The sequence below is a fragment of the Xylaria bambusicola genome, assembly GCF_022495145.1.
Source record: "Xylaria bambusicola strain CBS 139988 unplaced genomic scaffold F5B22scaffold_44, whole genome shotgun sequence".
Taxonomy (NCBI): domain Eukaryota; kingdom Fungi; phylum Ascomycota; class Sordariomycetes; order Xylariales; family Xylariaceae; genus Xylaria; species Xylaria bambusicola.
In genome coordinates, this window is record NW_025953597.1 from 224,499 (window position 1) to 251,626 (window position 27,128).

At 49.8% G+C, this 27,128-nt stretch overlaps 7 protein-coding genes across 7 annotated transcripts; 3 read left to right on the top strand and 4 right to left on the bottom strand.

The window, feature by feature from the left end:
- Nucleotides 1-284: 284 nt before the first annotated feature.
- Nucleotides 285-2,469, bottom strand: F5B22DRAFT_379328 (Clavaminate synthase-like protein). Its single transcript, XM_047971263.1, has 4 exons — nucleotides 1,639-2,469; nucleotides 1,186-1,459; nucleotides 933-1,066; nucleotides 285-779 (listed from the first exon to the last, which is right to left on the bottom strand). Exons 1-4 carry the CDS (start codon nucleotides 2,030-2,032, stop codon nucleotides 502-504), a joined length of 1,080 nt encoding a protein of 359 aa, XP_047827853.1. The 5' UTR covers nucleotides 2,033-2,469; the 3' UTR covers nucleotides 285-501.
- A 9-nt stretch (nucleotides 2,470-2,478) lies between these two features.
- On the bottom strand, nucleotides 2,479-5,475 carry F5B22DRAFT_619083 (uncharacterized protein). The gene is made up of 3 exons (XM_047975763.1): nucleotides 4,789-5,475; nucleotides 3,073-4,716; nucleotides 2,479-3,017 (listed from the first exon to the last, which is right to left on the bottom strand). Exons 1-3 carry the CDS (start codon nucleotides 5,344-5,346, stop codon nucleotides 2,925-2,927), a joined length of 2,295 nt encoding a protein of 764 aa, XP_047827854.1. The 5' UTR covers nucleotides 5,347-5,475; the 3' UTR covers nucleotides 2,479-2,924.
- Nucleotides 5,476-7,865, top strand: F5B22DRAFT_619086 (uncharacterized protein). Its single transcript, XM_047975764.1, has 2 exons — nucleotides 5,476-5,685; nucleotides 5,780-7,865. Exon 2 carries the CDS (start codon nucleotides 6,103-6,105, stop codon nucleotides 7,684-7,686), a length of 1,584 nt encoding a protein of 527 aa, XP_047827855.1. The 5' UTR covers nucleotides 5,476-5,685; nucleotides 5,780-6,102; the 3' UTR covers nucleotides 7,687-7,865.
- F5B22DRAFT_619089 (dihydrolipoamide acetyltransferase component) lies at nucleotides 7,812-9,921 on the bottom strand. Its single transcript, XM_047975765.1, has 2 exons — nucleotides 9,190-9,921; nucleotides 7,812-9,133 (listed from the first exon to the last, which is right to left on the bottom strand). Exons 1-2 carry the CDS (start codon nucleotides 9,499-9,501, stop codon nucleotides 8,069-8,071), a joined length of 1,377 nt encoding a protein of 458 aa, XP_047827856.1. The 5' UTR covers nucleotides 9,502-9,921; the 3' UTR covers nucleotides 7,812-8,068.
- Nucleotides 9,922-11,316: 1,395 nt separating this feature from the next.
- Nucleotides 11,317-17,247, top strand: F5B22DRAFT_379473 (guanine nucleotide exchange factor). The gene is made up of 2 exons (XM_047971265.1): nucleotides 11,317-12,760; nucleotides 12,816-17,247. The coding sequence occupies exons 1-2, from the start codon at nucleotides 11,453-11,455 to the stop codon at nucleotides 17,100-17,102; spliced, it is 5,595 nt and encodes a 1,864-aa protein (XP_047827857.1). The 5' UTR covers nucleotides 11,317-11,452; the 3' UTR covers nucleotides 17,103-17,247.
- A 5,852-nt stretch (nucleotides 17,248-23,099) lies between these two features.
- Nucleotides 23,100-25,493, top strand: F5B22DRAFT_379645 (uncharacterized protein). The gene is made up of 6 exons (XM_047971266.1): nucleotides 23,100-23,188; nucleotides 23,359-23,554; nucleotides 23,623-23,707; nucleotides 23,760-24,292; nucleotides 24,374-24,511; nucleotides 24,579-25,493. The coding sequence occupies exons 2-6, from the start codon at nucleotides 23,498-23,500 to the stop codon at nucleotides 25,347-25,349; spliced, it is 1,584 nt and encodes a 527-aa protein (XP_047827858.1). The 5' UTR covers nucleotides 23,100-23,188; nucleotides 23,359-23,497; the 3' UTR covers nucleotides 25,350-25,493.
- F5B22DRAFT_658806 (uncharacterized protein) lies at nucleotides 25,380-26,845 on the bottom strand (the record flags this gene model as incomplete). Its single annotated transcript, XM_047980151.1, has 2 exons — nucleotides 25,380-26,615; nucleotides 26,691-26,845. The coding sequence occupies 2 exons, from the start codon at nucleotides 26,843-26,845 to the stop codon at nucleotides 25,637-25,639; spliced, it is 1,134 nt and encodes a 377-aa protein (XP_047827859.1). The 3' UTR covers nucleotides 25,380-25,636.
- Between the last annotated feature and the right edge of the window lie 283 nt (nucleotides 26,846-27,128).

Sequence of the window (27,128 nt, forward strand, 5' to 3'; positions counted from 1 at the left end):
GAGAGAGAATTAGCATATAGACCTGTATATTCACACTCGCGTATATATATATACATGTGTCCATCATGGATTTTGTATCCTGCAAGGTTTTTATGTCCTAGCAAACAATTGACCTAACTTCTCGGAATTCACTGCCACCCCCTGCGTTTTATCTGCACAGATAAGTACCAGCTTCTTGACGTCTTTGCTCGTTGTGAGCCTTCAATGCTGCTTCGATCTGCGCTGGTGGCCGCCCCTACTGCAGGCCCTAGAGGATTATGTTATTGTAAATAGCTTCAATTCTAAACACTGTCAGTAGTTTTGCTATACTAGGTATGATAATAATTTATTATACTAAGGGTTGAATACACACGCCGCAAACTGTGACCCGAATAGTTGCAGCGAATTCCCGTCGCTGTATGTAGAAATCACCAATCACTGTTATTAGCTCCAACACACCACGGCCCCGCGCTTCTTTAAGACTAGCCTTTTGCGCCCATGTCTTCATGATTATCGAAATACTCAGCTCTTCTGAGGGTCGTGCTTGAACTGAACACCTAGCCCAGCCGCCTGCTGCTTGATCCAGTCTCTGGCGCAAATATCCTGCTCCTCCTCGGGACCATCCGGTATACCGGGGGCTCGTAGCTGCTTCATAACGCACTGGTCCTCAGGTCTCACGAAGTATACTATGCTGAAGCGCGGGTACTTTCCTTGGAGCCCTGGAGCCGGGATCACGCGATGGCGGCCTGCGCAGAGCACGCCGTTGGTGAACTTCACGGCTGCGTCGCCTAAGTTGATGACTTTGATGCTTTTCATTAGCAAGAACTGCACGACGGGGCAATAGTGGGAGAGAGAATGAATATGAGAGGGTCCCGAGGTGTAATAGACGAGTCGAAAAGTATGTGTGGCCTGACCCGCGAATTTCGAGAACAGCGGGGAGAATAATTACTTACTTGCGCAGCCCTTCTTTGGCTTCACCCACAACCACTCGCCAGGTGTATCAGGCTCGTGATTCAGAAGTTGCGCCTTGCGCGCCGACTCGGACCAAACTTGAAGACCGCCCAGCCAGTTCATCAAAAGGGTGATACTAGCGGCGAAGGAAATTGATGTGTTAGTAGGGTACGTCGATCGATGCGGTAGGGCATTCGAGTGCCCTGCTGGATAAAAAAAAACGAAAACAAGAAACAATCAGGCATTTCAACTTACGTGCCGAAGTCGGTGTGGCTCGGGGTCTGGATCTCAGGCATTTCCTCCGTGTCCCTGGGCGGTCCCCGCGTCATGCGGATGTGGTCACCAGACTGCTCTTCGATGCGATGACGGCTGGCGAATTCTTGCGGGTCGACCCCGAGCCTCTTCGCGATAATACCCAATATGTGCAAGCCGACACTGTGCGAAGTCTCGACGTACTCTTTGAACATCGGCTTGGACGCCATGACCAGCTCTGGCCATGGCTTCCTCATTTGATCATCTGGTAGGATCACTATGATCACCTCATGGCTCACGTCAGTCTGTGAATCATGAGGTAGATAAGCAGGCATGCAGGGAGAAGCTTCTCTGCTGAGGCTCAATCATTGTCGGACATTTATCAGTCACATCCACCGGCTCGCTCTTTCATATAGGAGATACATGGACAAGAAAGAAGGAGAAATGTGAGCTCACTTTCATTCTTCCCTAGGTTGAAGAACTCGGCGGTGTCCTTGGTTCCAGCCTTATCTGTCTTAGTCTCGCCCGCAAGCTTGTACCCGTCGAGCGAGTCTCCCTGTATCCGATACTTTATCTTCTCCTTAAGTGGTAGTTTGAACACATCCTCCGCGACGGCGGCCACCTTGTCCGCGCCCTCGACGATGATGTCGCCGGCGGGACATCCCGGCAGCTCGAGGTAGAAGAAGCCGCGACCCTTGCATATCTCGAAGACGCGGTCCGCCTCGGTCGAGTCACTGTCGGCCAGGATCTTGGCGAGCGAGATTGTTTCTAGCTCGATGGTAGGGAAGCCATCTGGAAAGGGGGGATAGGTCTCCGGGGCAAACTCTCGGGTGGATTCGCTATGAGGCATGTTGGGCTAGTATTAGGTACTTAGGTAGGTTTGCGGAGATGCTGTCAAAGATTAGGGACGTGATTTGCGGGGTGGAAGTATAAAGATACTCTATTATTTAAAGTTCTGTCAAAAGCTAAAGCATGGGGCGACGAGATGAAATGAGCAGGACGATTGAGAAACTAGATAAGTTGGGTGTCATCTAACTGCAAAATGGTCAATTATTTAATCAACTAGTATCTTTGATCGGCTCGGTTTCGATGGCCGCTTTATACATTAAAGTCGGTATGCATTCACCTTGCCGATGGGTGCAACCGTCCCAAGCAAACTAACCGCTGGGTCTACGGTAACTGGAGCTTGACGCGAGATCAAATGACAATCCTATAGTGGGACATGGTAGGTCAATTGCGAATCATTGATGTGGGCACAATGAGGGGAAGTGAACAACGCGCGCCACCGATACACTTCTCCAGCCAACCCCGAATTGGGGTCGGCTCTTTGTCTCGGGGTCTCGACTTCGTGTGATGTAATAGCTCCTTCGCGACTCTACATAAACGCGAGAGCAAACGCTGGAGAACTAGTTCAATTACAGTAAAGAGGACGGTATATTCTTTAAGTCTTATGTATGTCTTACGTGGTGTATGCTATACGGTCTATTACCGGCAGGCTTGCCGAAAGCATACATACGACTCAAGTGATTCCTATATGTAGCGCCAATTATGTATAATGTTGTCCTTTGCAACACCCAACTCCGGTGACAGCTAATGAAACATGTGTTATAGTATAGGGTGAAACCGAGGCCACGAGGCGGTTGCGATTTGGTGTGTGTACAAGTCGTTCATAGGCCAAGAAGCTTTTAGATATTTTACAGTCAAAGCGGTTGTTGATGAGGCGAACATTTCATATCTCAAGTTCAGAAAGGCATAGGAGGCGACATGAAGTCGAAGCCGAGGTTTGAGCCTAAGAAGCCTTCAACGCTTGAGACCTCAAAGAAAGCTCCCATCATCTGGCGAGGTTAGCAATTGCCAAGTCGAGGCTGGATAGGCGGGGAAGTAACCTACCGAGTGGTCCGTCCATTCCTCGTCCGTCGTCATGAGCGAGTCCCAATCGAATTGGTTCTCGCTGCCGTTGGAGTTTGCATACTCTGCTGATGCAAGTTGTTGTTTCAGAAGATCAAAGCATATCTTTTCTGTTTTCTTGGCTGCGCTGAGGATTGGCTCAGTGGTCTTTGGGCCGTCCAGACCGTCCATTAATGCTTGCACATAGGCTGCTAGAGCAACACCAAACAGGTATCCCTTTACGTTAGTTTCGCCAGCTTTGATACGAGAGAGGTACAAGGGAAGAGAGTGCCGTATGATATTAAGCAGGTCAGGTCGTGGTGTGGGCGGCCCTATGCTGTCGTCCTCTTGCAATGTTGTCTGCAGTTCGAGGAGAATGATCATAGATGCTTGACTGGCGACGAGCCTCCAAATGCCAGCGCCACAAACTGCAAACCGAGCCAAGTCATTCCCTTCTGTTGATAATGTTTCCAAATCTGCTCCGCTGTTGACGAGCGGCGTTGTAGAACTGAGATTGGTAGCTGAGGAAGGAAATATTAAGTGATACGACTTGACAGCGGATTCGATGACCTCTTTACGAGAGAAAGAGAAGGCAGGCTCTCTGAGTCCCGCACCAAACCAGGGGAGATGCAAGCCGATCAGGCAACGACGAGCCATTATCTCGATGAACCTGCACTGAAATGCAGTTGGCTGTCGTCCGGAATGCGGATAGCTCTTGAGTCGCTTCATTAGACCCTTAAAGGACGTCATGAAACGGCGATGCAATTGAATTGTATCTTCGTACGTTCCTCGAAATGGTGTAGCGTTGAGCCATTGATAGATTGCAAGTCTATCGCGAAAGCTGTCTCGTAAAGCGAGAGGAATGCTCATATCCGTGAACCTGTCGCCTGCTTCAGGATCACTTGATTCATCGTCTTTCATCAGATCCGTGTCGTCTAAATTAGCTGGGGCTCTAGTGTCTGATGTTTCGGGTGAAATTGTCGGAAAGCCACCCGCGTCAGCAGATGTCTTCAATTCTAATTCCAAAATCGTATTCCAGAGTCGCCGGCGAATTTCTGCATCTAGCCGGGACATCTTTGGGAGCCGACTGGGATCGCGATGAAGCCCCATGCAGAAGGCGCTTCGTAATAACGATCCCACATGGATCCAAACCAAGTCCCCGCCAACAGAGGCTGTCTCCCTCGCTATTGTAAGGAGAGCCATTATTTGTAAACCAGTAATCGTCAGCTTTCCCTTAGCTGGAGGACCCAGAAGCCAATATTGTGCCTCTATTACCCACTGCACTGCCGAATTGCGCATAGAGAAAGAATCATCGTAGAGGGTACATCCAATGGCCATGACTAATTGTAGCTGGATCACGAAGGATAACCCGACCGTATCAGGGGCCGCCCAGTACCGTTCATAGTCACGTTTGAACGTCGGTACGTGAAGAACCCGGAAGATTGTCTCGATGGACCGTAAGTAACCATCCACAAGCCTGTCTGCAATATCCCTAGTAGGCATTTTTGTTCCAAACTTGTTGATGATGCCAGGGTAGCGCTGTGCCTTGATCGATCGCCCAAGGGCTTTGCATCGATTCAGGACAGCCACGGCCTCGGATTTGGCGTCCCTGGACTGATGTTCGAATAGTTCGAGCATTGATTTAAACTGGAACACTGTTAGCGAGCTGACAAGAGCTGAATGTAACAAAGAAAGGAAAAAGAAAAGAGTGAAACGAACATGTACTATGATGTTCATCCAGTGACTCTGGCCAAAACAGCGCGTCTTGGAAAAAACACCCCGACTCATCGAATGGATATCAACAGCCAGATAACAGTCAATAGCTGGCCCTTCCGGGCTAGGACTTTGTTGATCGCGTCTTTCCGGTGGCTCCTTGGCCGCCGTCGATTCCTCGAGGCGGCGTTCGAGCTCGAAGCATCTCTTCAGCAACGCACCCACGTCGAGAAGCGGCGCAGGTTGGTTTCCAGAATCCGAGCCAGGCACAGGAGACACATGATCGTGGTTCAGTGCTGTGGATGCGCTAGATGCTGGCGTGACGGGACCACGCCGCTCGGTCTCGGCAGTGCCAGCTGGGTCGGCTGCGGTAGACGCTATCCCCGATCTCCGGGCGGTTGAGCGTGCTGTGTCTTCAAAGACGCACGTCTTGTGCCGCCCACGAACACACGCGCCGCAAGGATGCTTGCGATCGCAGCGAATCTTAGACTTGCGACAGCTTACACAAGCAAGAGTAGGCCGACGGCGCCTTTGGTCAGTTTTTGGTCGCTGGGCTCCCTCCATGGCACTCTACATAGGCAGGTTAAGAGGTATGTAGCTCGTTCATTCCAAGAAGCCTTGTATCGCCTATCGGTTCATAGGCGAGCCATAACACGTCCAGGTCGTGAGATGTCATGGTGATCTTACTCGGGGAAAGACCCAAGTTCGGCCGATTTTCATATTATATCCGATTTAATCGGGCGAACTTAGTTGGGGAAAGGTGGGCTTGGAGGATGTGAAAGGCCGACTTGGCGCTCCCTCCGCCAAAATAGCGATGGCGCTATTTACACAATACTTTAAGACGACATTTCAGATCACTGTAATTATCAATTGTCCTTCTCTACGGATAATCCCTGGCCTTCAGTAAGTTACTTGTTTTGTTAAGTTTCGAGGGTGGTCTTTTCGTAGCGCGTAATATTTACTCAGGGTAGCTCAGAAGGTGCTGATCTTGGTCAAGTATAATGAGTTCATCACATGGGAAGAACAGATTGACATAGAAGTGAACGATGGTGCAGCCTGAGCTACATGACATTGGTCGAAGCAGAGAGAGCCATCGTTAAGGAACTGTGTCCACAAAAAGCGTTGCCCCCAATGTCTTCACTATCCCATATTTTCAGGCGTCCGTCAAGGTTCTCTCATGACACAACATTCCGGCCTCTCCCACAACCCTTGTCGTCTCATCCTCGCAATCATAATAGAAGGGAAAGGGATTTCAGGCTCATGAAACGCCCCTCGCGACTGATGTAGTGTCAATTAATCGTGGAGAAGAATAAGAGGACAATGGGTCGCACAGAGCCAACAGTAGTGAAACCACCCGCAGCATTCCGCCGCGACGCCCGCGCAAAGCGAGCCCGAGCCACCGTCAACAAGGTGATTCCCGCGCTGCTATCAGCGCATCCGCGCGCACGTCGCGGCATCGAGCGCTCCGAGCTCATCGTGGACCCACCACGGCTCGGAAGAGACCAACTTGGAACCAACCTTCACGAAGGAAAGCCCGGCGAGGAAGGTCCTGGCTTAGATGCTGCTGTTCAGGATGGGCGCAAAGCGAGGGGTGGTGGACGGCGGAAGACGAACAGCGAGCCTAAGGCTATCATCACGAACGACACCAGCAACAGCCGGGTAAAGAAAGAAAGCGGCGAGGATGATGACGCCTCCAACGGTCTGCGCATCACCTTGTGCGTGGGTGATACCCTAGCCGCTGCACATTCGCTCCTCAATTCTTCAGGGCCATCTCCTTCTTCTTTTCCGTCTACACAGCAGCAAGACCATCAACAACGCAGTCACGACGAGCGTGTAATAGGTAAGAGTGCCAGGCTGAAGAAAGTCGGCATCCTAAACATGGCCTCCCCGCTCTCGCCAGGCGGCGGCTTCCTCAACGGCGCAACAAGCCAGGAGGAGTCCCTATGCATGCGCACGACGCTCTTACCTGCCCTCCGCGACGAGTTCTACCGATTACCTGAGCTCGGGGTGGTGTACACGCCTGATGTGCTCGTGTTCCGGGCTCCTGCTGGCCTTTCTAATGATGTGAGCAGTACAGGAGGAGGAGAAGCGGGAGATCTTAGCGATGACCGCGATATCCTTCCTAAAACCGAGCGATGGCACGTCGACGTCGTAAGCGCCGCTATGCTCCGCCTCCCTGAGACGGAAGACGGCGCGTACGCGAATCCGGCTGACCGCGAGCTCGTACTGCGCAAGATGCGCGCTGTGTTACGCGTTTTCGCCGCGAAAGGGTGCGCGCGGATCGTCCTTGGGGCGTGGGGATGCGGTGCCTATGGGAATCCCGTTGCGGAGATTGCGAGGGCGTGGAGGAGGGTTTTAGGGCCCGAGCATGGTATACCTGGACCTGATGGAGAAGGGAATGCGGATAGAGATGACGCACAAAGGCAGGAGAATAGAGAGAATAAGCGTAACGGGACGAACGACAAGAAATCCCGAAGGAAGAAGAAGAATGATAATCACGAGCCGTGGGGCACATTCTTCGAAGAAGTCATCTTCGCCGTCAAAGACGGAAATCTAGCTACGTCTTTTGCGCGCGCGTTCGGCGAGGACGTTATGCACTTGCCTCCTGCCTCATTGTCCGGCGATGATCACGGTGACGGCTCTTTATCTTCTACGGTGGGTGATGAACTAGATCCCGTGGAAGTAGCACGTGTAAGCGAACTCCGGGGGAAAATAGCGCAGCTCGAGGCGCAGATCGAGGAGACGAGGAGTCTGCAGATGCGCGGTGGGCTGGAGAGCGTGCTGGCGAATCTGAGGAGGCAGCTTCCTGGCGGCGATGACGACAATGAAGAAGGCTCTGTCGTTTCGGGGCAGGGATCTTCCAGTGAGGGAGACGAGGTTGTGGTGACAGATGTGTCAGAGTAGAGATAATATTGTATCGTATCAAAGCTGGACGAGACATTCATTAATGTCACGATCATGATAATGACGTTTAACGACTAGAAGTATTCGATATGTCATGATGATATCCCGATTCGATAGGAGTGAGATTAAAGCACGAGAATATGTATTGATTGTAGAGCATCCATGATATCACAATTAGCTACAGAGAAACAGTGCAGCCTCCGTCCCAATACATTGTATCTCATGGCCACGTATTTTTGTTTTGAACATGAGGTTTCCACAACTAAACCAAAGTATTATTACAGGAATTCGTGGCATAGCGCTACAAACGGAACCGAATCTTTATCTATAGAACAATCATGCCCAGACGCCCCTTATGGTATTTACTGACTTTCAGCTACATTTATAGCAGTAGTTCAAGAGGGTTTTCCACAACTTTCTTGAACTCTTTGATCCACTCACCACCAACGGCACCATCAACGACCCGGTGGTCGAAGCTAGCTGTAACGGTAAGCTGGTCATCCCACTCAATCGAGTTGCCCTCCTCGGTCTCAACGACAACGGGAACCTTCTTCGTTGTGCCGACAGCAAGAATGGCGGCTTGGGGTGGGTTGATAATGGCAGTGAAGTGGTCGACAGCCGAGTTCATGCCCATGTTAGAGATGGAGATGGTGCCGCCCTGGTACTCCTGGGGCTTAAGCTTGTTGTCGCGAGCCTTCTTGGCGAGCTCCTTGACAGCAGAAGAGATGGACTCTAGACCACGGCCCTCGACGTTGGTGACGATCGGGGTAATGAGGCCGGTGGGGGTAGCGACAGCAACCGAGACGTCGACGTTCTCGTATTGCCGGATCGAGTCACCCTGCCAGGACGAGTTGACGGCAGGCACCTTCTTGGAGGCAGCAGCAATGGCCTTGATCAGGAAGTCATTGACTGAGAGTTTGTACTTGCCCTCAGCAGAGCTGTTGAGAGCCTGGCGCAGCTTGAGGAGTTTGCTAGCCGAGATCTTGCTTGTGACGAAGAAGTGAGGGTTGTTCTGGGTCGACTCTTGCAGGCGCTTGGCGATTGTCTTGCGCATGTTGGAGAGAGGGGTGTCGGCGTAGGATGCGGCGGCAGAGACGGCAGTAGGGCCAGAGGTAGTAGCCTTCTTAACGTCGTCCTCGGTGATGCGACCATTGGGACCAGTACCCTTCAAGGCTGAGATCTTGACACCGTTCTCTTTCGCCAATCGCTTAGCCGCTGGGGTGATGTTAGGCTCACGGTCCAGGGCGGTCTCGATCCTGCCTTCCGAAGCATACTCGGTAGGCTCGGGCGCAGAAGTCGGCGCGGGAGCGGAATCGGCAGCAGCAGACTCGGATGATTTAGACTCTTCTTTGGGGGCAGGTTTACCGGCATCACCACCGGCATCCGACAGGCTGAAAGACTCGAAGGCCGAGATGTCGGTTCCCTCTTCGACTAAGACGGCAATTGGCTGGAGGGATAGTTAGCGGGCGACGGGGACAACGAGGTCGGCAGGACAATACGAACGTTTCCAACAGCAACATCCTTCTCACCAGCGTCCTTGAGAACCTTGGCGATAACACCCTCCTCTTGGAACTCGAAGTCCATCTGAGCCTTATCGGTCTCGATCTCGACCAAGACATCACCGGGAGCAATAGAGTCTCCAGCTTTCTTCTGCCAGGCGCCAATGTTGCCGGCCGTCATGGTAGGCGACAAGGCGGGCATCTTGATGACGGTGTGCGGGGGGAAAGAGGCATAGTATCTGGCGAGAGAGGGAAAGCCGGAGCGGAGGGCCGATGCCCGCAACAGGCCTTGCCTTCGTAATACGGCGCCGTACATGGTGGATGTGATGTGATATAAAACAATACCGGGTTTGGTATGTGGAAAGCCCAGCGACACTGCGGTCGAGTGGACGAGGAGAGAGAAGAAGGGAGAAGAGAGAAGGGGAACAACAGCGACCTGGCCGCAAGTGTTGGAGGTGTGTGCGCGCGAAGGTTCAGCAGCAGATGGCGGACAAGGACGTGGATCCGGACTGTGGCACAGGACACGGAAGACGGAGCGCAAAAGACGTCAAGTCGGCGACTGGGAAAACGGCTGACCTGATCAATGACCTGATCAATTGCACACAGAGGTGGCAGCTTGTCGGAGGCTGTGAGGGGATCGTGGCGACGACGTGCGTGAAGGTGAGAAGGGAAGATGTTGGAAGCTTGGCCCCGGTGATCCTCTGAGATGAGCAAAAAAAATGTCGAGGGCCAGTCCGGCCTTGTCTCTGCCCGGTGCTTCAAATTGGGACAGTGTGAACATACAGTGCAAGACTGCACCCTGGACTTCGGGGAATGTTGAGCTGACTAGGGGCAGGATAGCTGCGAGAGCTCTGATTGGTGGCCATTGGATTTCTGTGGGCTCACGACAACGCCCATCGCAACAAGTTGGGGACGGTCCAAGCCCATTTGGGATGTCGCCTACAGTATGCACAGTGTGTAGAGTATGTACAGTAAACTTGAGTCGGCCAGTCTCGGCCAGTTACGGTCAAGATTCTTCTTATAAGCACCTATCTGTTCTTTCTTCCCTGTCTACATCACCTTCGACTTGCCTCCGTTCAGATACTCTCGATCAGAGAGGTATAAACAAGATACTGGCGCCGAGATATGGGCCTCTGAATTTCATATAGATCAGCAAATTCGCGCTGTCTGGTCGGATTTGATATGCTGACCGGCGGCACTTGCGGTGTAAGTATGTAGTAGGGCCGGTGTTACCAGCGTTATCGGAAGTCCATTTGTAGTACCGGTAGGCACATATAAAATACAAACTAGTACACGTGTAGGTAGTGTACTTATAGTACTTCGTAGGCTCAGTTGGGACATGGAGCTCCCCAACTGAATCCGTTGATGTACATGAACGCCTCCAACTATCTATTGGCTCAATATTTATAGTACTAAGTAATTGGCAAGTACCGACCTACCGTATCTCAAAGGCCCTACCGAGCTGCATCTTCTGAAGTGCTATGGAAAATACCGTACTACTGCCTACTACCTCGTGCTTCTACATAGTACTATAAGTTGGCATTTCGCCTTATCTGCCTATGCTTACCTAATACTCAGGACCTACGGCATAGAAGAAGTGCTCATATTATGTAAGTCTTGTGGCTGAAAAAAAGGATACCTCTTAGGTACCTTGGGTAGTTGTGGCTGGCTCTCCTCTACCTACATAGGTAAAGTATGTAGGTACTAGGTACCTTGTAGGTATGCTGCCCAGGTAGTACCTACGCTGCTACAATTAGCCTTACCCACAGCAGGCACATATACCTACTTTAGGTAGACACTCCTTGGCACTTAGGTACTAATTACAGGGGCCCATAGCGCATTCCGTCAGCTCAGCTAGGTATCTAAGTGACAGCTACTGATCTTACACCTTACACGTAGGTGGTAAGGCAGTGAATCGCGCATCCTCAAATGGCCCATATCTGTCTGGTACACCAAAGAAAAAAAAAAGGGATCGTGACATTAGGCTACCTTGAAACAACTGCTCCAACATTCACTCTTTCATAATCCATGGTAGCCTTTGACGCCCAATTGCTTCTCACTTGTTGATTCTTCCAATCCTCCGCTGAAGACGAACACCCTCCCAGTCCCTCGAGAGCCTATTTCAAGATCCGCAGCCCCGACGACGTCCACCACATCCACCACATGCGATCCGTACTCCATCCATAGGCTTCTGCGAGTCGTAGTGACCTCGAACCATCGAGTTGACCGCGCATGGCACGCGCCCCGTGCCTTGCTTCTCGACTGCCATGGGCTCCATCGCCTTCGTTGTCTCTTCTCTGGAGACCATAGCCGCCTCCAAGGAGGCCCAGCGAAACAAACAGCTCGCCGACCTTGCCGGCAAGGCTCTTCAGGCCATCAAAGAAGGCGGCGAACAACCTCCCGAACCCGACGTCGTCTTTGCCCCCTTACAACTCGCCACCAAGACAGGCAGCCCCCAGTTGATCAATACTGCTCTCGATTCCATCCAAAAGCTCGTGTCTTCCTCTTACCTCTCCAGCCATGTCGCCCCCGGCGCATCATCAGAAGTCGGAGCGGATGGAGCCGAGCAGGCCCCAATGCTCGACCGCGCCATCGATACGATATGCGACTGCTTCCAGGGAGAGACAACACCCGTCGAGGTGCAGCGCCATATCGTACAGGCCCTGCTCGCCGCTGTTCTGAACGATAAGATGGTCGTACACGGCGCTGGCCTGCTCAAGGCCGTGCGCCAGGTCTACAACGTCTTCCTGCTATCGCGGAGCACAGAGAATCAGCAAGCTGCTCAGGGTACGCTTACTCAGATGGTCGGCATGGTTTTTGAGCGGGTCAAGATAAGACTGCATATGAAGGAGGCTCGCTTGAACCTGGGCAAGCTGAAGCACAGTTCTAGCAACGTTACCTTTGACCAGCCCGACACTGTCGCCAATGAAAATGGTGTCGACCGTGGCGACAACATGGATGGGTCGACGGGGGACAATAATGCCGACGATGAGTCTGAAGTCGGCCCTCCACAAAACATGAACGATGGCGGTCCGAGGTTGACGCTTAAGGATCTAGAGCACAGAAAGAGTTTCGATGATTCTAACCTAGGTGAGGTGCCAACAATGGTGACCCAGGTGAAGACCGCTCGAAAGCCGGCGCGGAGTGTTTCGGAGCAGACGACACAGAGCGATGCTGCGCCGACTGAAGCTGAGGACACGACAGAGTCTGCCGATGCCGAGGATGAGGTGTATATCAAAGATGCTTACCTGGTCTTCCGTTCTTTTTGCAACCTTTCCACGAAAATCCTCCCCCCTGACCAGCTATACGATCATCGAGGCCAACATATGCGCTCCAAGATGATATCACTTCACCTAACCCGTATCCTTTTAAACAACCACATTGCCGTCTTTACTTCACCGTTATGTACCATCACCAATAGTAAAAGCAACGAGCCCACCACGTTCCTACAAGCTATCAAGTTCTACCTTTGTCTCACTATCACAAGGAATGGTGCGAGCTCAGTAGACAAGGTTTTCGAGGTCTGCTGCGAGATCTTTTGGCTAATGTTGAAATACATGCGCGCACCCTTTAAGGTCAGTACTTCCTCCCTCCATACATTTACATAAGCATGCTGAAATGACGTTTTAGAAAGAAATAGAAGTCTTTTTGAATGAGATATACTTAGCCCTTCTCGCCCGGCGGACTGCACCCCTTACTCAGAAGCTTTACTTCGTAAGCATACTCACCAGATTCTGCGGAGACCCTCGTGGTTTAGTGGAACTGTACCTTAATTACGATTGCGACTCTCAAGTCGACAATATCTTTCAGACAGTGATTGAGGATCTATCTAAGCTAGCGATCACGCCCGTGGCAGTTACCACGATCCAGGAACAGCAGTATGAAGAGAAGGGGCTGAGTTCGAATTTCAACTCGGACTGGCAGCTCAAGGGTATGCTACCGCCGCCGTTAAATGTGCGTGATATTGTACCTCCTGTCGAACCCGAATTGGACATACCCAAAGAGTATATGATAAAGCGAGCAGCGCTAGACTCACTCGTTGAGGCTTTGCGTTCCCTCCTCAACTGGTCCATGGCTGGTCGTCCAACCGCGAATGGGGCTACAGGCGAGAGCGAAACCCGAGCCTCCACGGATGATGTTCGAGAATCTATTGATCCATCCATAGCTGAGAGCAACTCTAGGGAAACGCCTATTCCGCCCTCAACACCCGTCATTGAAGACGATCCGGCACAACTGGAGAAGGAAAAGGCCCGAAAAACTGCTCTTTCTAATGGTATCCGGCAATTCAACTTTAAACCCAAAAGGGGTATCAAATTTTTGATGCAATCTGGGTTTATTACGAGTGAACGCCCTGAAGATATTGCCAGATTTCTGCTCTCAGATGATCGCTTAGATAAGGCTCAGATTGGCGAGTATCTAGGAGAAGGCGAGACCAAGAACATTGAGATCATGCACGCTTTTGTTGATACCATGGACTTCACGAAGCGTCGATTCGTTGATGCTCTTCGTCAATTCCTTCAGTCATTTCGTTTACCCGGTGAAGCCCAGAAGATTGACCGTTTCATGTTAAAGTTCGCGGATCGCTATGTGGCTGGTAACCCGAATGCATTTGCTAACGCCGAAACTGCTTATGTACTTGCTTATTCGGTAATATTGCTGAACACAGATTTACATAGTAGCAAAATCGCGAGGCGGATGACCAAGGAAGACTTTATTCGGAATAATAGGGGTATCAACGACAATGCAGACTTGCCACCGGAGTACTTGACAGCCATCTACGACGAGATTGCCAGCAATGAAATTGTCTTGAAGAGTGAGCGGGAGGCTGCTGCGATCGCTGGTACTCTACCATCCCAGCCAACTGGTTTCGCTGCAGGACTAGGGCAGGCTCTTTCCAATGTCGGCCGAGATCTTCAACGAGAGGCCTACGTCCAGCAATCTCAAGAGATTTCTTTACGATCCGAACAGCTCTTTAAAAACTTGTTCAAGAGCCAACGGAAAAATGCAGCTAGGTCAGGTATCAGGTTCATTCCGGCAACATCTTTTAAGCACGTAGAGTCGATGTTTGCTGTGACATGGATGTCGTTCTTCTCGGCCTTTTCCAGTCAGATGCAAAACGCACAGAATCTCGAAGTCAATAAGCTCTGTCTAGAGGGAATGAAACAAGCTACCAGAATAGCTTGCCTCTTTGATCTGGCGACTCCTCGCGAGGCGTTCATGACTGCTTTGAAAAATGCTACGAATCTGAACAATCCACAGGAAATTTTGGCTAAGAATGTCGAGGCCTTGAAAGTGATTCTAGATCTTGGGCAGACAGAGGGCAATAGTCTCAAAGGATCATGGAAAGACATCCTAATGTGCATTAGCCAGTTAGACAGACTGCAACTGATATCGGGTGGCGTTGATGAGGGCTCCATTCCTGACGTTTCAAAAGCCCGCTTCGTACCGGCCGAGAGAACGAACAGCGACCCTCGGAAATCAGCGACATTAGCACGACGACGAAATCGCTCTAACCCAGGCTCAAAGGGGTTTTCAACAATTATTGCTCTTGAGAGCAGGTCGGATGAGGTGATCAAGGGTATTGATCGCATCTTTAGCAATACTGCCAATCTTCACGGCGAGGCTATCGTTCACTTTGCTAAGGCTCTTACCGAGGTGAGCTGGGACGAAATCAAAGTGTCTGGTTCCAATGACTCGCCTCGCACGTATAGTCTGCAAAAAATCGTCGAGATCAGTTACTATAACATGACCCGAGTACGGTTCGAGTGGACCAATATTTGGGCTGTGCTTGGCGAGCATTTCAACAAAGTTGGCTGCCATGTCAATACTGCTATTGTCTATTTTGCGCTTGACTCCCTACGACAACTCTCGATGCGCTTTATGGAGATTGAAGAATTGCCCGGCTTCAAGTTCCAAAAGGATTTTTTAAAACCTTTCGAGCACATCATGGGGAATTCGACCAACCTAACCGTCAAGGATATGGCTTTGAGATGCCTAGCTCAGATGATTCAAGCACGAGGCGAGAACATTCGATCTGGTTGGAGGACTATGTTCGGGGCCTTCACTGTTGCCGCTCGTGATCCCAACGAGACGATTGTTAACCTAGCTTTCGAAAACGTGACGTTGGTGTATAGATCACGTTTCGGGGTCGTTATTTCCCAAGGCGCTTTCACAGACCTGATTGTATGCCTGACTGAATTCTCGAAGAATATCCGGTTTCAAAAGAAGAGTTTGCAGGCTATGGAGACTCTCAAGTCAATAATACCACGCATGCTAAAGACCCCAGAATGCCCTCTGTCAAATAAGACCAGAGCTGAATCTAAAACATCAGAAGCTTCTTCGAGACAGCAAAGTGGCACATCATTAGAAGAAGGGTATTGGTTACCTATACTCTTTGCGTTTCACGATGTCCTGATGACGGGTGAGGATCTCGAAGTCCGTTCAAATGCTCTTAATTATTTCTTCGAAGCTCTTCTACGATATGGAGGCGACTTTTCCTCAGATTTCTGGGATATTCTCTGGAGACAACAACTCTATCCTATCTTCATGGTTCTCCGTTCAAGGCCAGAATTAACCAACGCCCTTAACCATGAAGAGCTATCAGTATGGCTTTCTACTACTATGATACAGGCCCTTCGCAATATGATTGTGCTTTTCACTCACTACTTCGATGCGTTGGAATACATGCTGGATCGTTTTTTAGAGCTTCTGGCGCTTTGTATTTGCCAAGAGAACGACACAATCGCTCGCATTGGGAGCAACTGTTTACAGCAATTAATTTTACAGAATGTTGCCAAGTTTACTGAACAACACTGGACAAAGATCGTCGGGGCATTCTGCGACTTATTCGAAAGGACCACAGCATATCAGCTTTTCTCAGCTGCCACAATCAATGCTCCAGCCTCGCTGTCCTCACCTGGACACAATGGGTTCAACCTTGATATACCAGTTGCACCTGGCACAGAGACATCGCCAGACGATAAGTCATTAGAAGTAAATGGGATTGCAGAACCCGGAGATAGTGTTGAGGGCGGATCCGCACTGACCAGTGCTCCTCAGACACCGAGCCCTAACGAGGAGATGCGGCCCCGGGCCGGTTCAGTAGCATCTACACCTTTGGAAGACTACAAGCCCGCGTCCTCATTACAGCAACAACCCATCGTGGTTACAGCTGCCCGGCGACGTTTTTTCAACCGCATAATATCCCGTTGCGTGTTGCAACTGCTCATGATCGAGACGGTTAACGAACTGTTCTCCAATGACGCCGTGTACGCCCAGATCCCGTCAGCAGAACTGCTCCGTCTGATGGCTTTGCTGAAGAAATCGTTCCTGTTCGCCCGGAGGTTCAACGAGGATAAGGCCCTGCGGATGAGGCTGTGGCGAGAAGGCTTCATGCAACAGCCCCCTAATCTGCTGAAGCAGGAAAGCGGTGCAGCGGCGACATACATCCAAATCCTGTTCCGCATGTTTGGCGATACGTCACCATCACGCGCAGAGAGTCGGCCCGAGGTAGAGAAGGCGCTCATCCCCTTGTGCAAGGACGTCATCAAGGGCTACCTCGCGCTCGAAGAGGAGTCTCAGCAGCGAAACATTGCGGCGTGGCGCCCCGTCGTCGTTGACGTCTTGGAGGGATACTCGACGTGGCCCGAAGCTGAATTCGGAAAACATGTCCGCGCCTTCTATCCCCTGGTGGTGGAGCTCCTAGGCAAAGAAGTCAGCGCCGAGCTACGGGCTGCACTGCTCAGTGTCCTACGAAGAGTGGGCGAAGTTGGTCTTGGCATCGAAGGCATGACTACTACCGCTGCTCATGGCGGCGGTCGCAGGGAAAGTGTTGTCAGCACCAACACCGCCACTGAAACCCCCACGGATAATGGGGAGGAAGAAGGGGAAATGGGTACAAGAACAATGAAAGATTGAGGCCTTGCTTGCTTGTTATTATATGTACATGGATGGATAGATACTGATACAGGGAAAAAGATTATATGGTTGTTTGCTTCCTCCCGCTCCGCCACCGATTGTCTAAAGTTTTTTGTTGGAGAATTTGAATTGTGTATATTGTATTCTTATCATATTCATATCAAAAGAATGAATTTACGAGGAGGAAGGAATGGGAACATAAAATAATTGCCTATAGAGAGGGTTTCGCATTTCCTGCTTAACTAGATCCTCTTAATATTTCTCACCTGAAAGACTAACCTGTGGCTATCTATTTGGGTTTCTCTTTCCTTTTGAGGGGGTTTATTGGAAAATGTACAAGAGGTTGTTGATTGGTCCTTCTTGCGATGATGGAGAGATAGACAGATAGTCGGAGTAGTTTGTCGAGTAGGTATGTATCAGTGGTTGGTTGGTTGGTTACATGGATAGATAGCATGGCACAGCACAGCACAGCACAGCTTGGCTGTGGCTGTGGAAGAAAAAAAGAGTCTCTTTTTTTTCGATCTTATGATGTGATGTGATGAGATTGTGAGACGTGATATGTGATGGGGAATCGGACCGTAAGTCTTACTTACTCTTCCAACCTGCCGAATGCTCTCTGACTAACTCGGTAGATGGTTGGTAGTTGGCGGTTCGTAGCAAATTAGTTAGTTTTGTGCCTCCCTCTTCCGTATAGCCTTGCATAATGCTTACGTTTATCTCTGCTCGTTGCCTCCGCTCTTTTCTTGGGTTATCTCGTCATAGGGATGTAATTATGTGTTCTGTACGACTGCTTCTTGGTACGACAACATGTTTCTTGGCCCTTCTTGTGTTACATGTGGTTAAGTAGTTGATTTATGTAGTTAAACTAACACTGGTTTTGTGATACGACGGTCAAGTGAGGCAACCGACTAATCAATGAACCAAATAGAGAAATAACCCAACCTAACCTGATCTGCACTATCTTAACTATCTGCTTCGGCAGGTGTCTTATCCGAGCGCCACAGCTCATATCATCCTGTTTTCCAGCCCTGATTGATCACTCCGGCCCTGTTCTTTTGTTCTTCATCTTCTGCCTTTTTGTTTGGTTTATCCGCTCTCGAAGGAACTAAGTATCCGCTTAGTGTAAGCTTCATTGGCTTCGTGTTACACAGGCTCTTCTTATCAAATAGTTAGGAGCAGCTAGCTAACTTAGGTATGCTAGGGTTACATAGTTTGATAGAGTTACGCGCTGAGCCATGGAGAAGCCCCATCACGGTTCTCCACGATCAGCTCTGCGCCGAGAGTTCTTTTTGTCTTGGTATTTCACCGCGCCGCCCCGTGCCGCGCTCCGTCCTGCGCTAGTAAGATGTAAGTAAGTAGATAACGTTATAAGAAAGAAAGACAGGTAGACCGGAGGAGGGCTAAGACTGCCCATGATTGTTACATAGAGGATATGTACACTGTTTACTACTACTTACTATGTAGTGAAGTATGTAAGAATATGAAAATGTGCGAAAGTACGGAGTATTGTTGCACGACATTATCCGGCGGACTGCATGCGATGCGGTGCGGGGGGCGTGCTCGCCCAACAGCATTGGTCTGAGTGATCATGCATGCATGCATCCCGACGTTGCACCCGGTTCTGCGACTCTATCGCACCATCGTTTTTCTTGTGTGTCTGTATACCCGTTCTTTCAACTTCTTCGTCGTTCGTAGACGCATTACGTACTTCGTAGGTATCCTAATAGTCGTCCTCTCCGCTTGGGTGTAGCATTGTGAGTAGAGAACGAGCATGGGGGTGGCGGGCTGACTCATCTTGAGATTACTTACATATGCCTACATTCAATTACTGCGTACAGCTCACGATGCATGGATAGCTACATAGTTTCTGCAGTAGGTACTCCGCTACCAATGCTACATAATCTCTCCCCTGCCTACATGAGCCACTACCTGTGCTGGCCGTGGTGGAAGTAGAATGCGGGAAATGGCTGTGTTGGCTGCTGATTCTTGGGGCGCGGAAGACGGATGCCGAGAGCTGTGCTCACGGTTACATGTTATGCTATGCACATGTGTGTTGGTATGTACTTATGTATGTATCTGTCTGTGTGGATGGAATATGGCTACCGGTACTCTGTGGCAGTAACTACGTGCATGAAGGCTTGGTGAGACTTGACATGCTGCTCGTGAAGTCCCTCAATCAGACTTGTACGATGGCTGGCAGATAAACATAGCCTGGCATGGCATGGCAACGCTAGCATGACATGTACAAAAGCCCAACAGTACGGAACGTAGCCAATGATAGAGGTATGTATGGAACTTTTTTACAACCGTATGTTCTTGTTTTTTTTTTTTGACTCCGCCCGATCCCATCTAAGATCCCATGGTCAGCAAGGTTTCCATCAGCTCTGAAACGACTAACACTTGCGAGTCGGGGGAGTAGAGTTTGGTAACTAATGGGATAGAGAACGACTCCTACATTCATGTATATTGCTAAGCTGCAATGCTCATGCCTCAAATACCTTTAGAATTATAAATTTAGACGTCTTGCTATGTGCTGAAAAGCATATTTACTCGAGTCAAAAACGATAATGCAGGTAGGTAATGATGTGTGATGATGCTGTCTCCGTCTCCTACGACTTGGTCACCTTCAACGCTAATAGGGGAACAGGAATCGCCTAGCCGAGGTTCTGAAAATATTCTGGAACATTTCTGATCTGTAGGGCTGAGACCTTCCATGCAGAAGTACAGACTACCAAAAGTAGCCATGCGTTTGTTTCTAGTCTGAGTGATCTACAGTACAGAACAACGTACACGTTTCCGGCGTAGATCGGCGGCTTGTTTCTAAAAAGTCCTACATATAGCAGAAGCCAGGGTAATCGGTAATCAGCCCCCTTTCGTCTATGCGAGCCGAGGCGTTTTGATGATGGATTACGTATTATCGCGTATTAAGATTTGATTGCTTTGATGAATGTTTGATACTTATTGCCTCAAAGCTGGGAAGCTGACGTAACGTAGCGTGGCGTAGCGTGACAGGAAGAGACGAAACGAAACGAAACGAAATGGAATGAAAGGCAACTGAGGAAGCGACGTTACTTCATCATCGTGCTGATCGTGCTATGGGTTCTTTGGAGTTTCTTATATTGAGTAAGTTGATCGATCGATCGACCGTAAGCGTCATCGACACTTGTTCGTTTTGTAGACTATACACCTATGGATGTATACTAGCTATCTAATTTCAACTATTGCATTTCAGCTATTTACGACTTCTATCCTTTCTCAACTGTTTCTATTCCTATCTCACTTCTATCAGTTTGTGATGTTGCCTATGAATTACAACGCGAGTTGTTTACATCAGGGGTCAGCCGATCAGTCATCAAGTTGAACTAGCTATGTACCTCTAACGCAGGAGGACTGTAAAGGGGTTTCCTTGAACCCTAGATACATACATATGCGAAGTAGTCCCCTCTGATCTCGGGGTAAAGGAATCCAAGAAATTACTATATATGGGATATAAACTACGAATACCACGCGAACCCACCAACCCCATGCCGCGAGTATTATACCCTCCAGTCCCACAGTGCCGATTATGCTACCATACCTTATTCACGCTCACCTTATGAGTCAATAGTTATGTCATCATACCCCGACTAGTTGATCAAGTTGAGACAAAGGGGCTGCTTGATTTGTTTGAAATTTGGTTCCCATGTTCCAACTGACCAACTCCATCACGTCACATGTCAAAACCACAGCCTTTCAAGAGGCATCCCTCGGCCTCTTTTCAAGGCCGCTCTTTGGCTTATCACAGCCACTTGCACCTCAATATTGTGACATTGTCACGGAACTAAGAGAAGCCTAATTCCTGAAGTACAGCACAGACCAAGGAACAGTACATATAAAGCTAAATAAGGGAATAAGGGGTAGGAATTAAAATTTCCCTCGTGCAATAACAGAACTTTTACTTGCAACCACAGCAGGACACTACTGTGACAGACATCCATCGCTTCTATCTGCTTCAAATGCATGTCAGAGGAGGAAGCAGAATCTGGTCTCCTCGTCGGGAATCCAAAGCTTCTTACGGATACCCTTGAAGACAGTATAGGGAATCATGATCCTTTTATACTCTGATATGAAACGCCATCTAGATCTGGGACTCGCAGGGAGAACCATCCAAGGTAAGTAAACCGAAGGTTATGAGTCATTTAGCTTGTCCAGGAAGGCATATCGTTCTTTTCACTCGCTCGACTTTCTCCCACAATCAACAAGATCTATCTCTAGTATAACTAGTCTTCCATTTTATATAGTAAGCTATATAGATCAAATACGGCAACGTCATCGTAAAATCGTTCCTAGCTAGTTCCTATAGGATGGTATAAATTGAAATCTTCCAAGAACAAGGACTAGACATCTACTCCAATATAGGAACAACAGCTCGGTCCCGACATCCCTGACGTTGAGATATGCCGCAACTATAAATATAGCCCCGGCAGTAACCTCCGCTATAAAACAAGATTTATTTATCTATTCCTGCGGTGTAAACGCAATCTGATATCGAGAGGTGGTTCGCATACGAGCAGATAAAACTTCGAAAAGGTAACCCTACGGACTAGTTGGAGTTGGAGGACACGTTGTTAGCTGCGGTTTGTCTGTTGGCTCTTGAAGACTTGCTTGCATGTAGTTTTATTAAAACTCCGGTCTGCAAGTAAATGCGAAGGGGGTTTCGGGAGTTCCGCGGTTCGGCCTTTTTCTTTCATACAGACTTAGAATCGTGTGCGATGGAGTTGAGTTGAAATTCGTTCATCATCGGTATCGACGGACGTGACGGATAGTTATTTGGCAAGACCTTCTTGTGTTACGGTGATAGGAAGTAGAAGAATATTCGGGGGCATATCGAATAAACAACCCGTCAACTACTTACTTACTGACTTAACAGACTTTGCTTACTTGACCATGCTCTCCCTCTTTTACTTAGTATGTTAATATGTATATAGTATGTATGTATATAAGATAAGTACTTAAGTTGTATAAAGTGTGCGTGGGTCTTGTGTAACCCGATCATCTCCCCACCTCCCTCCTCTCTCCCCCTGGTAACTCGGTGACATGGTCTGTTTATTGGCGAATTGTCCTTTGTGCTCCCAACTTGGCAAGTTTGCGTGCTTTTAAGCCAATCATGAACCTGGGACATCTGTTTGTTGGTTTCCTGCCAGATAAAGATCCCTGTCAGCCCATTTCCGAATTAGGCTTCATGTTGCGATGGCTGTCAGCTACCTACATTGTAGCTAGGCAAAGCTGAAGTTGTGGTTTGTCCGTTCGTGACCGTGGTATACGTGAGGGCGGAAACCGGTGAGGGCTGCTAGCAGTCCGATAGAATCAATCAGACGATAGACATGTGTTTGCCGAGATGACATGAGATGGCAGGTCTCACTATATCCATACACATAGTACGTATATATATGTGTATTGTATGTAAAAGGGGACTGCCACGTGAAAGGAGCGGTCGCAGCAGTGATACACTACCGGTACCACGATTCTTCCGCCTCCCTATTTCTTTTCTCTCTCCTAGACTCGCATTCAATTGCTACTTACAGAGCCTCATGTCGTTCCTCTCGTCTCGTAACAGGTCACCAAGCGACACACTACACGTATACATGCCTTATGTATGTATATATTTGTATGTGAGCATAGGTCTATATGTATGTATATATTGGCGGTTTGGGAGGTCTGATGTCAGCAGCGCGATGCTACACTCAAGATCCACACGCTCGGAGATACCACTGAGTCTCGCAAATTAGCCCATAATATGCCGTGGACATGTGAATGCCGAGATACCGTGACATACATAGATATCTCGCCTTGCCGTTAAGTACATCTAGCCAAAGTAAGGTCTTCCTCCCGTCCCTACTGTGCCATCACCCCACCAACTTCTCAGTCCTGACCAATTCGACCGGCCGATTCGGTTGCCAGATCGATTGGCGGCGAAGCCTTGAAGCTCGCAAGTCACTGCCACACACCTGCATGCTTATTGCCACAAAACTAGCTTGACTGCCCTGGCTCGCGAGGAATGAATGCATGGACGGTTGCCTTGCGGTAGCTAAGAAGCAGGGAAATACGTAAGCAGAGAACTAGGCTTCGCGCGAAGAACCGCTGCTGATCCTCCCGCATTACTTCACATACATACGCTCTGGTCCTTACTGTACAGCTCAAGCCACAGCCGCAACCGCCACCGCCTATACGACCAAGATTTTTCTTAAAAGGGCACCGGCTAACTCGTATTGCGAAGGTGCATCTACTTTAATCCAACATCATGGAACATGGTTCCCGGCCGCCTAGCTAACCAGCTTACCTGATCATATTTTCTTCGCGGCTTGTAAGCCATCGGTCCTAGGCTTGCCCAGCGAGCCCCTATTTTATCTATCACCATGGTCGGCGTGCCCAAGAGCAAACGGTGCAGTTTTTGTAAATCAAGAAAGACGAAGGCAGGTCTCTACGCACAGTCAATGGATGCCCTATTGCCGTTGTCGTCGCTGACAAGTCTGGTAATCAGTGCGATGAGAAATGGCCGAATTGTGGGACTTGCACTCGGGCTGGCAAGATCTGCTCAGGTCCCAGGACGGATCATAAGTTCATCGGTAAGCAGACAGACCTTGCCCTATTTCCATGCAACGATGCTGACCTTGGTAGTGAATGGGTGCCATGGTGGAGTGCCAAATGATGCAGGAGATGCAAGGCATACAAGACGTCTGCCGTTAGAAAGTGGGTGCACTAGCAAAGTGGACAGTATATCACGGCACCATGCCGACGCCGTCGTCCTTGCTACAAAGCACCTTTTCGTGGACGAATCTACGCACAAAGGCCGCCAGGTGGCTGCAAACCTATCGAAACCTTTATCATGGAACCCCCCAGATAAAGTCACAGCTCATTTGATCGCTTGTCTGGGCGCCGCACCCGGAACTGGCTACGACCTGCATATTCTTGGAGCCTTTCTCCCTCTGATACCAAGACATCTAGGCAGCGGGCACACGGCACTGAGCTATGCGGTCGAGCTCCTGCTAGGCGCCTGGGAGAATAGCCGTCAGGGACTGCCTTCGGAGCTGTGGTTGGATCTAAGAGCGTACAATAGAGCGCTCCGTAGTCTCAAGGCCACGCTCGATGATGCCAATTCCGAACACCTGACCAACACACTTGCTACACTATGCGTATTGCAAAAGACTGAGGTAAGTGGGGTGGACTCACTCTGTAGGAAGACTGGCGTGGGATGCTGCTCAGGCACATGGCTGATATCCCCGAGTATGTAGATCTTGTATGACTTTACAAGGGGCTCAAATCAGGAAAACCATGCAGCCGGACTTATTGCCGTCATCAAGGGGGGCGGTCCGAGACAGCCCATGGAGGAAATGGCGCTCCATGTCACGTTTGAGAGCATTTTCCACATGGTGAGTAGTAGCGCTATTGCGCTATGCAGGCGTGTTCTGCGATTCGTGCTACTAACTGGGTGTCTAGTTGCAAGAAGACATTCGTCAACGCCGGGAAAGCGATTTCCATAACCCAGAGTGGATGAAAGCACTGCATGGCGCAGTAGATGCGAGCGGTGTCACGCCCGTTCTCAAGCACTTGTATCATCTTTGGGTCGACGCAACGGTCTGGCCAGGCCTTGCGCGATTGGTTAGCTTGATTCGGCGACATCCGTCGGATACAATGACCGCCGCCCAGCTACATTTGAGGGCGACGGCATTGGCTAACCTACTACGGAATCAGGATGAAACCATACTAGCTGCTCTAGAAGACGTAGGCGCCATCAGCGAGGTCGAAAACAAGAATCGTCCGGATCTATTTCCAAAATGCTACCAATTCGCCGACTTCCCAACGGCAAAGCTATTCTCTACACACACCCTATTCAGCATCCTTGCTTATCGATTCCTACAGGAAGCGGACCAGGTTCTGTGCTCCCATAGGGATCCATATTTAGAAGCACAAGCGAGGAAATTCAGTAAGCGGGCTTGGATGGCATACCCTTGGTTGCAGAGCCAGATCCCACTGGCAGTAGATTTCACAGGATGCCTGGTGTTTTCTTACGAAGCTGGGAACGAAGAAGAGCGCAGGTTTTGCGCTGCAGGTCTTACGGAGATGGACTCCTCCCGACATCCGCCTCCCATAGGCCAATGGGTCGAGGCGACGATCATGGCCAATGCAAAAGCTTATACTGGCCGGCTTCCTTTCATCAAAACACAGGATTCAACGGTGGAGTATGAAGGTGTAGGTTGTCGAAGTTAATCGGGGATGGACCGGCCGCCTTGTATGATTGTAATAGGAACCAGAGTTAGAGATATAGCTTCAGGGACCCAAAATTAGAATAAAGCACGTTAATGACAGTAGATCAGACAGGTTTGGCTGTGATCTTGTAGGCTTCTGGGACGAGGTTGTTGGGGACGTACATCTAAGAGGTGTGGTTTGATGACGAGTTCTCTGATGAGCGATGACGCACCAAAAAAGTCCCGAAGGCGTGAGCAACACATTTTCGTATGCCGTAGGATACCGTCTCGCTCTGCACATTTCACAACTTAGTCAGATGTAACCTCATGTATAAATTGCCGTAACGCATCTGCCTCTTCTGGTATTGTGCGGTCAGGCAGACTTTGGATGACGGTGCTGAATGTTTTATCCTGCGCGGCCACTTCTCGGTAAAGCTTTCGTAGAGTCTCCATTTTGAATGTCGAGGGGGGCGTGATTCGTTGGATGCTTAGCAGCCTTTCAAAGAAATCAACCAGACTCAAGTGCATCAATATATCATCCCTGTCGATCATGTGAAGAGCTGCAAAGTACAACAACCCGCCAGGAGCTTCAGAGTTCATAGACTGCTGGTGGAGGTCCGGAAAGTTGGTCCGGGCTATAGTAGCAAGGTTGTAGGCTGAAAGTCGAGGCAGCAGACGAAGTAGCCGGCCTTGGGCTAGAGACAACTGCTGGGGGGTCAGCCCACCTTCGACATCATGGTGCGGTCCTTTACTGCATAGTGAGAGAATAAGGCCATAAACGTCACGGTCATTGAATATCCTTCTCCACATGAAACCTTGTCCTGGGGTGCTGGAGAGTACGGGTATGGCGATACCTTGGTTTTCATCCAAGACCTTGGGGGGTAACTCGGGCGAATCGACGACGAGGAGATCGCCAAGCACGCCGGTACCCTTTTCTCCGACTTCGACAGCAGGCGCACTCAGCCATGTCGTCACAAATCTAGTAACAACACCCTTCATGGCAGCAAGTACAGCGGCATCACCAGGGGTCTCGGCTGCTTTAGCCAGAATAGTCATGGCGAGAAGGTTGGCTGGTGGCGCGGGAGATGCAAGTGCTTGGATAAGCGCTTCCTCGGAAGCAAACGACATAATCTGGTGGAAAGTGAGGGGGCGTAGAAGCCGCGAAGCCAAGCTGCAAAGAGCAATAGGATCGCGTTGATATCGAGTCAGTACATGTGTGATCTTGGGAAGGAGCCGTGGGATGAGGGGTGGCGTGTTGGCATCTGGTAAGAGATATAAAAGGTCAGCACTGGCAGTTGATCACTCTTTCGAAGGAGGGAGAGGAGGGAGAGGAGGGGGAGGAAAGAGAAGGAGGACGTGCTACATGCCTGTCATTTGGATCTCGACATGGTCGAACAGCTTGTTGTCGGTGGGTAGGGTGGGATCTGTTGCTAGTTGACCAAGATGCTGCTCAAGATCATCGACACGCGACACTGGGGTTGTGGCCGAGGTTTCCATCGTAACAGCTATGCGATCCATGGAAGGAAGACGATACCTGGAATGAGGGAGGAGGTTATTAATGGATGGAGAATAGGGTTGACCAATCGGCTGACCGTGGAGTAGTAGATGTCTATGTAGCTATTTACGTCAGTTAGAAGAAGAATGATGTAGTATCGGCTTATTTAATGAATGATTGTTCAGTATCAAGCGAGATTATGTAGAAGAGACCATGAGGTTGAAAAAGAGAGGTTCTGGTAGACCATTGTAAGCTGGGTAGGTCCCCTGGCCTACCTAGTCTAGTGGGAGTGGTGGCAGTAGCAGG

Excerpts from the sequence above, each read along its gene's own strand:
- F5B22DRAFT_379328 (XM_047971263.1), bottom strand. The coding sequence starts at position 2,032 with ATGCCTCATAGCGAATCCACCCGAGAGTTTGCCCCGGAGACCTATCCC. Across the intron at positions 1,460-1,638 it reads CAACCTAGGGAAGAATGAAA|TGATCCTACCAGATGATCAA; the intron begins GTGAGCTCACAT and ends AGGTGATCATAG. Across the intron at positions 1,067-1,185 it reads AGCCACACCGACTTCGGCAC|TATCACCCTTTTGATGAACT; the intron begins GTAAGTTGAAAT and ends CTTCGCCGCTAG.
- F5B22DRAFT_619083 (XM_047975763.1), bottom strand. The coding sequence starts at position 5,346 with ATGGAGGGAGCCCAGCGACCAAAAACTGACCAAAGGCGCCGTCGGCCT. Across the intron at positions 4,717-4,788 it reads GGATGAACATCATAGTACAT|TTTAAATCAATGCTCGAACT; the intron begins GTTCGTTTCACT and ends ACAGTGTTCCAG. Across the intron at positions 3,018-3,072 it reads AGGAATGGACGGACCACTCG|ATGATGGGAGCTTTCTTTGA; the intron begins GTAGGTTACTTC and ends TAACCTCGCCAG.
- F5B22DRAFT_619086 (XM_047975764.1), top strand. The coding sequence starts at position 6,103 with ATGGGTCGCACAGAGCCAACAGTAGTGAAACCACCCGCAGCATTCCGC.
- F5B22DRAFT_619089 (XM_047975765.1), bottom strand. The coding sequence starts at position 9,501 with ATGTACGGCGCCGTATTACGAAGGCAAGGCCTGTTGCGGGCATCGGCC. Across the intron at positions 9,134-9,189 it reads AGGATGTTGCTGTTGGAAAC|CCAATTGCCGTCTTAGTCGA; the intron begins GTTCGTATTGTC and ends CTATCCCTCCAG.
- F5B22DRAFT_379473 (XM_047971265.1), top strand. The coding sequence starts at position 11,453 with ATGGGCTCCATCGCCTTCGTTGTCTCTTCTCTGGAGACCATAGCCGCC. Across the intron at positions 12,761-12,815 it reads ACATGCGCGCACCCTTTAAG|AAAGAAATAGAAGTCTTTTT; the intron begins GTCAGTACTTCC and ends ATGACGTTTTAG.
- F5B22DRAFT_379645 (XM_047971266.1), top strand. The coding sequence starts at position 23,498 with ATGGTCGGCGTGCCCAAGAGCAAACGGTGCAGTTTTTGTAAATCAAGA. Across the intron at positions 23,708-23,759 it reads GACGGATCATAAGTTCATCG|TGAATGGGTGCCATGGTGGA; the intron begins GTAAGCAGACAG and ends TGACCTTGGTAG. Across the intron at positions 24,512-24,578 it reads TTGAGAGCATTTTCCACATG|TTGCAAGAAGACATTCGTCA; the intron begins GTGAGTAGTAGC and ends CTGGGTGTCTAG.